A 14,846-nucleotide genomic window follows, 5' to 3' on the forward strand; every position below is an offset into this window, starting at 1 on the left:
CCCGAAAAATCCTTTATTAGAAATAAAAAACACTAACAAAGTCCCTCATTACCAATTTATTAACCCCGACAAACCCTCCATGTCCGGCGTACTCCACAGTCCTCCAGCGTCGCGTCCAGCTCTGCTGCATGGAAGTGACAGGAGCTGCAGAAGACACCGCCGCTCCGGTCACCTCCACGCAGCTAATGAGATGAGTATAGCGATCAGCTGAGCTGTCACTGAGGTTACCTGGATCCAGCGGTGGATGCAGCGGTGGCCGCGGGTAACCTCAGTGACAGCTCAGCTGATCGCGCTACTCACCGCCGCTCCAGTCAGCTCCATGCACCAACTGAGGTGAGTAGAGCGATCAGCTGCTGTCACTGAGGTTAATCGCGGCACCGCTGGATCCAGCGGTGGCCGGGAGTTACCTGACTGACAGCAGCTGATCGCGCTATTCCCTTCATTAGCTGCGTGGAGGTGACCGGCGGCTTTTACTATTTTGAAAAAGCCGGCCGCTCATTAAACAATCTCCTATTCCCTGCTTTCCCCGCCCACCGGTGCCTATGATTGGTTGCAGTGAGACACGCCCCCACGCTGAGTGACAGGTGTCACACTGCACCCAATCACAGCAGCCGGTGGGCGTGTCTATACTGTGCAGTAAAATAAATTAATAAATAATTAAAAAAAAACGGCGTGCGGTCCCCCCCATTTTAATGCCAGCCAGATAAAGCCATACGGCTGAAGGCTGGTATTCTCAGGATGGGGAGCTCCACGTTATGGGGAGCCCCCCAGCCTAACAATATCAGTCAGCAGCCGCCCAGAATTGCCGCATACATTATATGCGACAGTTCTGGGGCTGTACCCGGCTCTTCCCGATTTGCCCTGGTGCTTTGGCAAATCGGGGTAATAAGGAGTTAATGGCAGCCCATAGCTGCCACTAAATCCTAGATTAATCATGTCAGGCGTCTATGAGACACCCTCCATGATTAATCTGTAAGTTACAGTAAATAAACACACACACCCGAAAAAATCCTTTATTAGAAATAAAAAACACACACATATACCCTGGTTCACCACTTTAATCAGCCCCAAAAAGCCCTCCATGTCCGGCGTCATCCAGGATGTTCCAGCGTCGCATCCTGCGCTGCTGCATAGAGGTGACCGGAGCTGCAGAAGACACCGCCGCTCCGGTCACTTCCACGCAGCAAATGAGGTGAGTAGCGCGATCAGCTGAGCTGTCACTGAGGTTACCCGCCGTCACTGGATCCAGTGACAGCGGGTAACCTCAGTGACAGCTCAGCTGATCGCACGGCTGTCTTCATTAGCTGCGTGGAGGTGACCGGAGCGGCGGTGTCTTCTGCAGCTCCTGTCACTTCCATGCAGCAGAGCTGGACGCGACGCCGGAGTCCGTGGAGTACGCCGGACATGGAGGGTTTGTCGGGGTTAATAAATTGGTAATGACTGAGGGACTTTGTTAGTGTTTTTTATTTCTAATAAAGGATTTTTCGGGTGTGTGTGTTTTTTAACTGTAATTTACAGATTAATCATGGAAGGAATCTCGGGGAGACGCCTGACATGATTAATCTAGGATTTAGTGGCAGCTATGGGCTGCCATTAACTCCTTATTACCCCGATTTGCCAACGCACCAGGGTAAATCGGGAAGAGCCGGGTACAGTCCCAGAACTGTCGCATATAATGTATGCGGCAATTCTGGGCAGCTGTTGGCTGATATTGTTAGGGTGGGGGGCTCCCCATAACGTGGAGCTCCCCATCCTGAGAATACCAGCCTTCAGCCGTATGGCTTTATCTGGCTGGTTTTAAAAATGGGGGGAACCGCACGCCGTTTTTTTTAATTATTTAATAAATAATTAAAATTAATAATTAAAATTAATAAATAATAAAAAAAAACGGCGTGCGGTTCCCCCCATTTTTAAAACCAGCCAGATAAAGCCATACGGCTGAAGGCTGGTATTCTCAGGATGGGGAGCTCCACGTTATGGGGAGCCCCCCACCCTAACAATATCAGCCAACAGCCGCCCAGAATTGCCGCATACATTATATGCGACAGTTCTGGGACTGTACCCGGCTCTTCCCGATTTGCCCTGGTGCGTTGGCAAATCGGGGTAATAAGGAGTTATTGGCAGCCCATAGCTGCCAATAAGTCCTAGATTAATCATGTCAGGCGTCTATGAGACACCCTCCATGATTAATCTGTAAGTTACAGTAAATAAACACACACACACACCAGAAAAAATCCTTTATTAGAAATAAAAACACACACATATACCCTGGTTCACCACTTTAATCAGCCCGAAAAAGCCCTCCATGTCCGGCGTAATCCAGGATGATCCAGCGTCGCATCCAGCGCTGCTGCATGGAGGTGACCGGAGCCGCAGCACACACAGCCGCTCCGGTCACCTCCACACAGCAAATGAACACAGCCGCGCGATCAGCTGCTGTCACTGAGGTTACCCGCGGCCACCGGTGGATGCAGCGGTGACAGCGGGTAACCTCAGTGACAGCAGCTGATCGCGCGGCTGTGTTCATTTGCTGTGTGGAGGTGACCGGAGCGGCTGTGTCTGCTGCAGCTCCGGTCACCTCCATGCAGCAGCGCTGGATGCGACGCTGGATCATCCTGGATTACGCCGGACAAGGAGGGCTTTTTCGGGCTGATTAAAGTGGTGAACCAGGGTATATGTGTGTGTTTTTATTTCTAATAAAGGATTTTTTCGGGTGTGTGTGTTTATTTACTGTAACTTACAGATTAATCATGGAGGGTGTCTCATAGACGCCTGACATGATTAATCTAGGATTTAGTGGCAGCTATGGGCTTCCAATAACTCCTTATTACCCCGATTTGCCAACGCACCAGGGTAAATCGGGAAGAGCCGGGTACAGCCCCAGAATTGTCGCATATAATGTATGCGGCAATTCTGGGCGGCTGCTGACTGATATTGTTAGGGTGGGGGGCTCCCCATAACGTGGGGCTCCCCATCCTGAGAATACCAGCCTTCAGCTGTATGGCTTTATCTGGCTGGTATTAAAATTGGGGGGAACCGCACGCCGTTTTTTTAATTATTTATTTATTTATTTTACTGCACAGTATAGACACGCCCACCGGCTGCTGTGATTGGGTGCAGTGTGACACCTGTCACTCAGCGTGGGGGCGTGTCTCACTGCAACCAATCATAGGCGCCTGTGGGCGTGGAAAGCAGGGAATATGAGATGGCTGTGTACAGAGCACAGCGCGCCGGCCGGTATAAAGGCTCGGTCACGCTGTGCAGGCCAGCCAATCACTGCAATTCCACAACTAACAGGGCTGTGGCATTGCAGTGGTCTGCCAGCCAATCCCTGCATGAGGGCTGGCTCTCAAAAGAGCGCCAACATGCAGGGATGAAGACCACGAGTAAAGCACGAGTATTGCAAAATTACTCGGTACCCGCCGAGCAGCCCGAGTACAGTGATACTCGTGCGAGTACCGAGTAGTTACAAGCATGCTCGCTCATCACTAGTAAAGAGTACTAGGAAAGGGAGCGCTGAAAACATAAACAAAACCTCTATCTTCGTTACACTACAAACCACTAAACCCATTTAGTCCAACAGATAACTGGCAAACACAACCATAATAGCAAAACACGACCACACAAAACCAGTAACACCGTCAATCATCATCAGTGCCTGACATAACTAATGGTTTTGTGGCTGAATGGACACAATTTCCTCCGCCATGAACCACACAACCTTGTTCAAAGCCTTCGCTAAAACCTAAGGGATTACCTGCTCCATATTCATATGATCATTGTGCGAGATATTCAGCTGTGGACAAAAGTGTATGTAACAATGACAAATATGCTACAGAATAATGTAAGCAATGACGGATTCACATGCATAAATGTTCTATATAATTTCATGTTTCTAGTGAGGAATCCATATACAAGCCATAAATATCTATGTGGAGCCCTCCAGTCCAGCATTATACTCTTAGAGTGGGTGGAACAAATGCAGAAATTCATGCTCATTAAGGTATGTGGACTTATATTATTATAACTTTTTACTCCAAGTCACTTCCAGGATCAACAATAATATCCTAAAGGTAGAAAATGACATAAAATACCAAAAGAACCTTTGCTTACCTAATAAATCCCCTGCTAGGTCAGCGCCACTCTCTGATCCTCCCTTTTGCTTTGCTTTTCTTTAGTGGTCTCGCCTGCACCACTGAGGCAGCAGCAGTCATGTGGGTAGACGGCATTGCAGACTAAGGCCCCTTTCACATGGCAGTTTCTGCCATCAGTCACAATCCGTCGAATTTTGAAAAAGAACAGATCCGGCGACTGATGCCGCTGGATCCGTTATCTTTCTCATCGACTTCTATTAGCAACAGATTGACACGTTTCATCCGTTGTTTGACGGATCCATCAAAAAATGACGGAGACGACGGCCACAGTAGCGTTTTTTGTGTACGGCAAAAAAAAATGTCGCCGTTCGTCGTTTGGTAGAATGGAAGCCTATGGGCGCAGGATCCGACGTAATCCGTCAAATGACGGAATCCGGCAACGGATTCTGTTTTTTTTAAACTGAGCATGCTCCAATTATTATTTAGCCCCCGGCTAGTCGGATGCGTTAAAAAACTGATCTGTCGCATCGGTTTAGCCACAATCTGCGTTGGATCCATCGATCCGTCTAGAAAACGGATTGTGACTGATGGCAAAAAACTGATGTGTGAAAGAGGACTTAGGAGGGCACTGTAGCAGCAGATTTATCAGGTAAGCAGTGCTTCTTTTAGTATTTTATGCTATTTACTACCTTTAGCCTAAAGTTTACTGATCCTTGAAAACCTCTTTAGATCGGATTACACACACTGCTTTTTGGTAATAATGGCACTCCAGGTTTTGGTGGAGTTGTTTTGTCAAAAGCCGATCTAGTAGAAATGAGAAGGGAAGGTGTTTCCTTTATATTTCACATTGCTTTTGAATCAGCTTTAGCTCAAAAACTGAATATAAAACAGTCATGAAAATAGTGTGTGAAAGCACTCTTAAAGGCGATCTGCCACCAGTTTTGTGCCACCTTATCTGACAATAGAATAATGTAGAGACCTATCCCTTTTCCATCGATATGTCACTTACTGGGCTGCTTGCTGTCGTTTTGATAAAATCACTGTTATCAACAGGGAATTATCTTTAGAGGACTAGCAAAGCTGCTGCCATGTAGTCCTCCATAGTCATGAGCTTGGTAAAACGCCACCCCCAACACTGATCAGCAGCTTTCTGCCTATGTACAGTGTACACAGAAAGCTGCCAATTGGGGGTGGGGGTGGGGTTATACACAGCTCAGCATTCAGGGAACTGATAGATCTGCAGCAGATAAAACAGTGATTTTATCCAAACTGCAGCAAGCAGCCCAGTAACTGACACAAATGGGAAGCAAAAACCTAGTGATTAGTTTTTTAACAGATTAAATAACATATAAAACTTGGAATATACAGTGAGAGGGAATAGGTTTTCTATGTCTGATTGTTACATGGTTTTCATACAATGTGATTCTTCATACCAAACACTTCTGTGTTTATACTATTCCACTTCTCAGTGAGCCGCTATTTATTTTATAATTGCTGAGATGATCTTTTTCCTTCTTATATCGTGAGGCTTCCTCGGTTTTTATCGCTTCCTTGGGAAATAGCAGAAATTCATGGCTCAGTCACTTGGTTTATAAATTCCTGGATGTTGGTGACAAGTCAGTGGGTTGTGGAATTTTCTGTCTGTGGATGATAGATGTTGACTCGTGCTTAAAAAGATTGAGAGAAAACGCTGACGTTAAATAATGGTTGCAAAATATAAAAATATTTTCTAACAGAATTTAACTTCATTTTTTGAGTTTTAAAAAAAAAGTTTTAGAATTCACAAGAAAACCAACAAGTGTAGTCACAGCTTACATATCCTAATGATTGTTGTAAGTGAACACTCGGGGAAAGGTATATAGGAAAAGGAAATTCTATACTAGCGGATTGTGTATATATATACAGTGCCTACAAGTAGTATTCAACCCCCTGCAGATTTAGCAGGGTTACACATTCGGAATTAACTTGGCATTGTGACATTTGGACTGTAGATCAGCCTGGAAGTGTGAAATGCACTGCAGCAAAAAAGAATGTTATTTCTTTTTTTTTTTTTTTTTAAATTGAGAAAAGTTTATTCAGAGGGTCATTTATTATTCAACCCCTCAAACCACCAGAATTCTGTTTGGTTCCCCTAAAGTATTAAGAAGTATTTCAGGCACAAAGAACAATGAGCTTCACATGTTTGGATTAATTATCTCTTTTTCCAGCATTTTCTGACTAATTAAGACCCTCCCCAAACTTGTGAACAGCACTCATACTTGGTCAACATGGGAAAGACAAAGGAGCATTCCAAGGCCATCAGAGACAAGATCGAGGAGGGTCACAAGGCTGGCAAGGGGTACAAAACCCTTTCCAAGGAGTTGGGCCTACCTGTCTCCACTGTTGGGAGCATCATCCGGAAGTGGAAGGCTTATGGAACTACTGTTAGCCTTCCACGGCCTGGACAGCCTTTGAAAGTTTCCACCCGTGCCGAGGCCAGGCTTGTCCAAAGAGTCAAGGCTAACCCAAGGACAACAAGGAAGGAGCTCCGGGAAGATCTCATGGCAGTGGGGACATTGGTTTCAGTCAATACCATAAGTAACGTACTCCACCGCAATGGTCTCCGTTCCAGACGAGCCCGTAAGGTACCTTTACTTTCAAAGCGTCATGTCAAGGCTCGTCTACAGTTTGCTGATGATCACTTGGAGGACTCTGAAACAGACTGGTTCAAGGTTTTCTGGTCTGATGAGACCAAGATCGAGATCTTTGGTGCCAACCACAAACGTGACTTTTGGAGACTGGATGGCACTGCATACGACCCCAAGAATACCATCCCTACAGTCAAGCATGGTGGTGGCAGCATCATGCTGTGGGGCTCTTTCTCAGCCAAGGGGCCTGGCCATCTGGTCCGCATCCATGGGAAGATGGATAGCACGGCCTATCTGGAGATTTTGGCCAAGAACCTCCGCTCCTCCATCAAGGATCTTAAGATGGGTCTTCATTTCATGTTCCAACAAGACAACGACCCAAAGCACACAGCCAAGAAAACCAAGGCCTGGTTAAAGAGGGAAAAAATCAATTTGTTGCAGTGGCCTAGTCAGTCTCCTGACCTTAACCCAATTGAAAACTTGTGGAAGGAGCTCAAGATTAAAGTCCACATGAGACACCCAAAGAACCTAGATAACTTGGAGAAGATCTGCATGGAGGAGTGGGCCAAGATAACTCCAGAGACCTGTGCCGGCCTGATCAGGTCTTATAAAAGACGATTATTAGCTGTAATTGCAAACAAGGGTTATTCCACAAAATATTAAACCTAGGGGTTGAATAATAATTGACCCACATTTTTATGTTGAAAATGTATTAAAATTTAACTGAGCAACATAACTTGTTGGTTTGTAAGATTTATGCATCTGTTAATAAATCCTGCTCTTGTTTGAAGTTTTCAGGCTCTAACTTATTTGCATCTTATCAAACCTGCTAAATCTGCAGGGGGTTGAATACTACTTGTAGGCACTGTATATATGGTAGCTCATATTAGATAATGGCTGTCACAGTCTTATTTTCGCAACCAATAGTAGTAGTTGTGCAGGGTAATCACAGAATACAAGCTGCTACAATGTCTGTATTCTGATAATGGAATATCTATGTGTAGGAATACGTTTATTCAAAAACCACGAATGGAAACCTCAAAGCAGAACAAAGCACCTTCAATGTCATTATCCAAAATCTGAAGGTGATTGAGGAATGGGAAAATGTACGAAAGTGCAGAGCTGAGAATTTTGTGTTACTGCTACATCAGGGTCAGCTCACATAATTAACCAAAACTAATATCCCAGTATTATTCTTACCAAAAAGCAAAAATAATAACCAAGATTTATCACAATAAGAATCTTTATTGATGGCAACATAGTTAAAATACATGAATCATACAAAAGACATTAAAAACATTGGGCATAGAGAGCAGGTGATACTCAAAGTTCAGTCTTATAAATTACATGTAAGGTCAAAAATAATTTAAATGGGGGGGATAAAAAAAAACCCATAGAAAATCACAAACACTCTAATACAGTCATATGAAAAAGTTTGGGCACCCCTATTAATGTTAACCTTTTTTTTTATAACAATTTGGGTTTTTGCAACAGGTATTTCAGTTTCATATATCTAATAACTGATGGACTGAGTAATCTTTCTGGATTGAAATGAGGTTTATTGTACTAACAGAAAATGTGCAAACCGCATTTAAACAAAATTTGACCGGTGTAAAAGTATGGGCACCTCAACATATAAGTGACATTAATATTTTGTAGATCCTCCTTTTGCAAAAATAACAGCCTCTAGTCGCTTCCTGTAGTTTTTAATGAGTTCCTGGATCCTGGATGAAGGTATATTTGACCATTACTGTTTACAAAACAATTCCAGTTCAGTTAAGTTTGATGGTCGCCGAGCATGGACAGCCGCTTCAAATCATCCCACAGATTTTCAATGATATTCAGGTCTGGGGACTGGGATGGCCATTCCAAAACATTGTAATTGTTCCTCTGCATGAATGCCTGAGTAGATTTGGAGCGGTGTTTTGGATCATTGTCTTGCTGCAATATCCATCCCCTGCGTAACTTCAACTTCGTCACTGATTCTTGCACATTATTGTCAAGAATCTGCTGATACTGAGTTGAATCCATGCGACCCTCAACCTTAACAAGATTCCCGGTGCCGGCATTGGCCACACAGCCCCAAAGCATGATGGAACCTCCACCAAATTATACTGTGGGTAGCAAGTGCTTTTCTTGGAATGCCGTGGTTTTTTGCCTCCATGCATAACGCCATTTTGTATGACCAAACAACTCAATCTTTGTTTCATCAGTCCACAGGACCTTCTTCCAAAATGTAACTGGCTTGTCCAAATGTGCTTTTGCATACCTCAGGCGACTCTGTTTGTGGCGTGCTTGCAGAAACGGCTTCTTTCGCATCACTCTCCCATACAGCTTCTCCTTGTGCAACGTGCGCTGTATTGTTGACCAATGCACATTGACACCATCTGCAGCAACATGATGCTGCAGGTCTTTGGAGGTGATCTGTGGATTGTCCTTCACTGTTCTCACCATTCTTCTTCTCTGCCTTTCTGATATTTTTCTTGGCCTGCCACTTCTGGGCTTAACAAGAACTGTACCTGTGTTTTTCCATTTCCTTACTATGTTCCTAACAGTGGAAACTGACAGTTTAAATCTCTGAGACAACTTTTTGTATCCTTCCCCTGAACAACTATGTTGAATAATCTTTGTTTTCAGATCATTTGAGAGTTGTTTTGAGGAGCCCATGATGCCACTCTTCATAGGAGATTCAAATAGGAGAACAACTTGCAAGTGGCCACCTTAAATACCTTTTCTCATGATTGGATACACCTGCCTATGAAGTTCAAAGCTCAAGCTGAGGTTACAAAACCAATTTAGTGGTTTAGTAAGTCAGTAAAAAGTAGTTAGGAGTGTTCAAATCAAGAAATTGATAAGGGTGCCCATACTTTTGCACCAGTCAAATTTTGTTTAAATGCGGATTGCACATTTTCTGTTAGTACAATAAACCTCATTTCAATCCAGAAATATTACTCAGTCCATCAGTTATTAGATATGAAACTGAAATAGCTGTTGCAAAAACACAAATTGTTATAAAGAAAAAAGTTTAACATTAATAGGGGTGCCCAAACTTTTTCATATGACTGTATACACAGACCTTATTACATGTTTGACCAGAATATGATCCTGCTCCCTCACCACGCACTCCAACGCACGTTTCGCAAAAGCTTCCTCAGGAAGTGTGGCGGGGGAGCAGGGTCATACTCTGGTCAAACATGTCATTAGGTCTGTGTATATTATAGTGTTTGTGATTTTCTATGGGGTTGTTTTTATAAATAAGTTTGGATGCTTTGGCACATGCAGCTATGTGTTATATATGGGTATTGTACCAGTATATTTGATATTAACAAGTGGATTTTAATCACCATTTCATCCACCTGTATGAATACTATTAATAAAAAATACTCAATTTTTTTTATCCCAAATGTGTGTATTTATATATTCCCCTATTTAAATTATTTTTGACCTTACATGTAATTTATGAGACTGAACTATGAGTATCACCTGCTCTCCATGCCCCATGTTTTTATGATTTTAATGTATTTTGTGTGCTTCATGTTTTTTAACTATGTTGCCATTAATAAAGATTCTTATTGTGATAAATATTGATTATAATTTTGGGGGGGGGGGGGGGTTTGTAAGAATAATACTGGATATTAGTTTTGGCTCATTCAGTGGTATGTAACCTGGTAGTTGTAAGATTTAAAAACAAAAAAAACTTTTGGTATTTTCTTCTAATATATGGTTATCAACTCACATAGTGTCTGCTAATTTGACCCAGAATAATTGACCAGATAAGTACCAGGACCCTAATATGTGATGATTGCTATGCTCAGCCAGTGAATGATTTTTGTCAGTGTATTCTTACGTCTCTTGTCCTTTTTCACCAAGCACATAGATTTCCCATTACCGTGCCCACTCATGATGTTGGAGATGCTGGTGGTGCCTGAACAGGAATACCCCTTAGTATGTGTGAGCGTCAGCAAGGGCACAGACTTCAACCAGGTTGTACGGTTTGAGACGGTAAATCCCAACTCAACGTCTTCTTGGTTTACAGAAACAGGTGAGTAATTGAATATTATATTCATGGTTTCCTCTTTAAGCTTACGGTGTCCGTGTGACTCTGAACTGCTCTCGCTCCTGTCCCCTACAGACACCCCGCAGACCGATATCGTCCATGTGACGCAGTTAGAGAGAGACACCATTCTAGTGTGCCTGGATCGTAAGTCTACAAAGCTGCACGGGGCTATAGTTGGTTCTATATGCAGTTACATAACGACTTATCTTTTTATCTTTTAAGGCTGTATAAAAATAGTGAATCTTCAAGGAAGGTTAAAATCCAGCCGCAAGTTGTCTTCAGAGCTGACATTTGACTTTCAGATTGAGTCTATAGGTAAGTGCCATGTTACTTTCAATACTGCTATTTCATGTGCCTCCGGGTTTCACTGTGTCTTTATAGCGTCATCTGACCATACTCCTTAGTTGCCATAAGCATCCCATTACCAAAGAAAAGGACAGTGACAAAACCTTGTCGCATACCACTGACCTCTATGTAGTGTCATCACACACAGTCTAATACAATGCATAGAAAGGAAGATGTCCTGGCATTGCTCTGCTATGACTGACCGCACCACTCCATGTTCCCGCTGAGCACATTTTACGGCAGTGATACTTACTAGCTGCTGTAGTCAGAGGTTTTCAGGTGTAATAATGATTGCACTATTTTGTTGGCAGCGTTGGTGGATATGTTTTCTCCTCACCCATGCTGCCAACGATCAATACTCTGCAATGTAGGCACTGAAATATTAGATGGAAGGAATTGCTTTAGTTTTGTTTTTTTATTTTTACTTAAAAAAAAATATCATTTTAATTGTGCAATTATTGCCATTATATATTTTGTTCTAGTTTGCCTTCAAGACAGTGTCCTTGCTTTTTGGAAACATGGTATGCAAGGAAGAAGCTTCCGATCAAATGAGGTAAAGCCGTAAGAATGTCATAAAGTGCAAATGTGTGTGGTCAGTTCCACCAATAATTAATATTATGGCTGAAGAATAGATGTGTCAGTCATATTCTACATATATCGTATTATTCGAACTATAAGACACACTCTTTTCCCCCAAATATTTTTTCCCCAAACTTTGCGTCTTATAGTCCGGATGTACTGTGGTGGTAGGGGCAGCAATGGAGCTGGTCACAGGTGGCAAAACCAGGGTCACCGATGCAGAAAGCCGGTGGCTGGGGCCAACACATGTGTCCACTATTAAAAAAAAATGAATATTCAATGTTCCCCGCACCCAAAGTGAATATTAAGCTACTTGGACATTTACACTTACATAAACAGCACTGCTACATGCACATTTGCACTTACATACACAGTTCTGCTACATGCACATTTACACTTACATGCGCATTTACACTTACACAGCTCTGCTACATACACATTTGGACTTACATGCACATTTACACTTACACAGCTCTGCTACATGCACATTTGCATTTACATACACAGTTCTGCTACATTAACGTTTAAACTTACATACACAGTTCTGCTACATGCACATTTACACTTACATACAAAGGTTCTGCTACATGCACATTTACACTTACACAGCTCTGCTACATGCACATTTACACTTACACAGCTCTGCTACATGCACATTTACACTTACATGCACATTTACACTTACACAGCTCTGCTACATACACATTTGCACTTACATGCACATTTACACTTACATGCACATTTACACTTACACAGCTCTGCTACATGCACATTTGCATTTACATACACAGTTCTGCTACATTAACGTTTAAACTTACATACACAGTTCTGCTACATGCACATTTACACTTACATACAAAGGTTCTGCTACATGCACATTTACACTTACACAGCTCTGCTACATGCACATTTACACTTACACAGCTCTGCTACATGCACATTTACACTTACATGCACATTTACACTTACACAGCTCTGCTACATACACATTTGCACTTACATGCACATTTACACTTACATGCACATTTACACTTACACAGTTCTGCTACATGCACATTTGCATTTACATACACAGTTCTGCTACATTAACGTTTAAACTTACATACACAGTTCTGCTACATGCACATTTACACTTACACAGCTCTGCTACATGCACATTTACACTTACATACAGTTCTACTATATATTACTATATCTTGTAGTTGCTGATCAGGATCTGAAAGGAGGCTGCAGGAGCTGAGCAGCTGAAGGCCCTTCTACTCGATTAATTGAAGGACCTTTCAGATCATGTGATCAGTCAGAGATCCTGCAATTGCTGGGGTGAAAGGTCCTTCAGCTGCTCAGTTCCTGCAGCCTCCTTTCAGGTTCCGGTAGCTTCCTCACCTTCTGTGAACCAATCACACAGATCAGTGTGTAGCAGGAGGAGAAAGGGCAGTTCTCTCTGTAATCAGGGGGTACGTGGTATCTGTGTTCTCCTCCGTCACAGGAAGCTGCCTCCGGGACATAAGACGCACACACTTCTTAGCAGGAGCTTTTCTTGTTAAAAAGTATGTCTTCTAGTCCAAAAAATTACGGTAATACTCAGCATTGAATTTTCTCTGATTTGAGTATATAAGAAGTAAGAAGCATTAGTTAGCTGTTTTATGGTGAAGGAAGAGTGAATAACTTTTCTGTAAGTTATTAATACAAATGCTGTTGTTCTTCTCACAGATTACGCAGGAAATCTCAGATAACACTCGGATATTCCGGCTGCTGGGATCTGACAGGTAATTGTGTAGCTGTCAGACTGGAGTAACTGGCGCCCACATTAGTTTGGCTCACGTTCTAGTTTTCAAGAACAGAACTGTATCAGTATTGACTGTGTAGTAATCGCTGCCTTTATCATTACACACACTGCATGTCATGAATAAAGATGGTACAACTGCATAGTAAGACTGGGATTATGGATTTTTTATGATCAGTTTATAGTGATTTTAATCAGTTGTATAAAGTGTTTACCTGCAGCAATTTATATAGTAATTTCTGTGCTGACATTTGCCTCGGGCTCAGTTCTCGCGGGGATTTGGCATGATGTTGACGGACGCTGGTTTATTTTGGCCAAGTTTACAATTAAGATCGAAAGCAACAAATCAAAACTGATGATGCAGCTCCTTTTTTGAGTTCTTTAAAAACAGGATGTATTTTGTAGCAGCACAGACCTGTCATTCCCATGCCAATTATTTACTTATTTATGCACAATGTGGCAAACAGTGGAAATCCTCTCCCCACTGTCTAGGAGAAGCGTAGAGCAGTTCATCCAGGTATGGTGCTTGGACATCACCAGGCCAGTTACAAGCCACATACTTTGTTTTATCCTGGTTTTTTTTATTATTTTTTTAAGCATTGTGAACTCATTATTTTTGGAAATTTAATCAATGTGAACCCAGCCTGTGGTACTTCAAAGCAAATACATAAAAGTGCACCTAAAGTAAGCTGGGGTCTATATATTACACAAATGAACCTGCTAATGTTCAAGAAAATGAGAGAACCTTTAGTGTTTTGTTGATTTTATTTACAGAACAATGTTAGTTGAAAACCCCACTTTATTTTATTCTCTATACAGAGATACATCTTAAAGGCGTTGTGCCAAGTCTGAATGTTATCCATATACATAGGATAAGGGATAACGTCCTTATTGCTGTAGGTTAGACCATTGAGTCTCACAACTATCCCAAGAATAAGGGCTCTTTTAGAGCCCCATGTGAATGGAGTGGAGGTAGAACATTTGCATATTCCCTTCATTCATTCATTCATGTGTGGAGGTGTGCATGTTCACTCAAAGCTCCCAGCGGCCAGATCTCTAGCGATCTTTGAATTGTAAAGTGCTGTGGAATATGTTGGCGGAATAGAAATGACTATTATCATGATTTGAAAGCTATATCCAATGTTGTAGATACGAGAACTTACAAACTTGACCTAACCCCTTTAAAGGGAAATATGCATTCTGACCTACAAGCAGGGTGATGTGTGGCCTAGTAACCCCTTCCTACCTATCATTGTGTTGTAATATTGTGTGATATGAATGTATAAAAAAAGTTTTATTATTTACATGTTCCCTATGTAAATGATCAGAGGCTCTAGGCCCCTGGGCGTCGCTTTGCTCCG

At 42.4% G+C, this 14,846-nt stretch overlaps 1 protein-coding gene across 5 annotated transcripts in view; it reads left to right on the forward strand.

Annotated features, from left to right (window-relative positions):
• Window positions 1-14,846, forward strand: part of MAP4K3 (mitogen-activated protein kinase kinase kinase kinase 3) — a 345,207-nt gene that overhangs the window by 327,635 nt on the left and 2,726 nt on the right. For all 5 annotated transcript variants that reach the window (XM_075339445.1, XM_075339446.1, XM_075339447.1 and 2 more), the window contains 6 exons: window positions 3,900-4,003; window positions 10,592-10,763; window positions 10,854-10,922; window positions 11,001-11,093; window positions 11,606-11,676; window positions 13,413-13,468. In XM_075339445.1, the coding sequence (XP_075195560.1) occupies window positions 3,900-4,003; window positions 10,592-10,763; window positions 10,854-10,922; window positions 11,001-11,093; window positions 11,606-11,676; window positions 13,413-13,468 (565 nt within the window). The remainder of the gene's footprint in view (window positions 1-3,899; window positions 4,004-10,591; window positions 10,764-10,853; window positions 10,923-11,000; window positions 11,094-11,605; window positions 11,677-13,412; window positions 13,469-14,846) is intronic.

Source organism: Anomaloglossus baeobatrachus, chromosome 3 (genome assembly GCF_048569485.1).
Source record: "Anomaloglossus baeobatrachus isolate aAnoBae1 chromosome 3, aAnoBae1.hap1, whole genome shotgun sequence".
NCBI classification, from domain to species: domain Eukaryota; kingdom Metazoa; phylum Chordata; class Amphibia; order Anura; family Aromobatidae; genus Anomaloglossus; species Anomaloglossus baeobatrachus.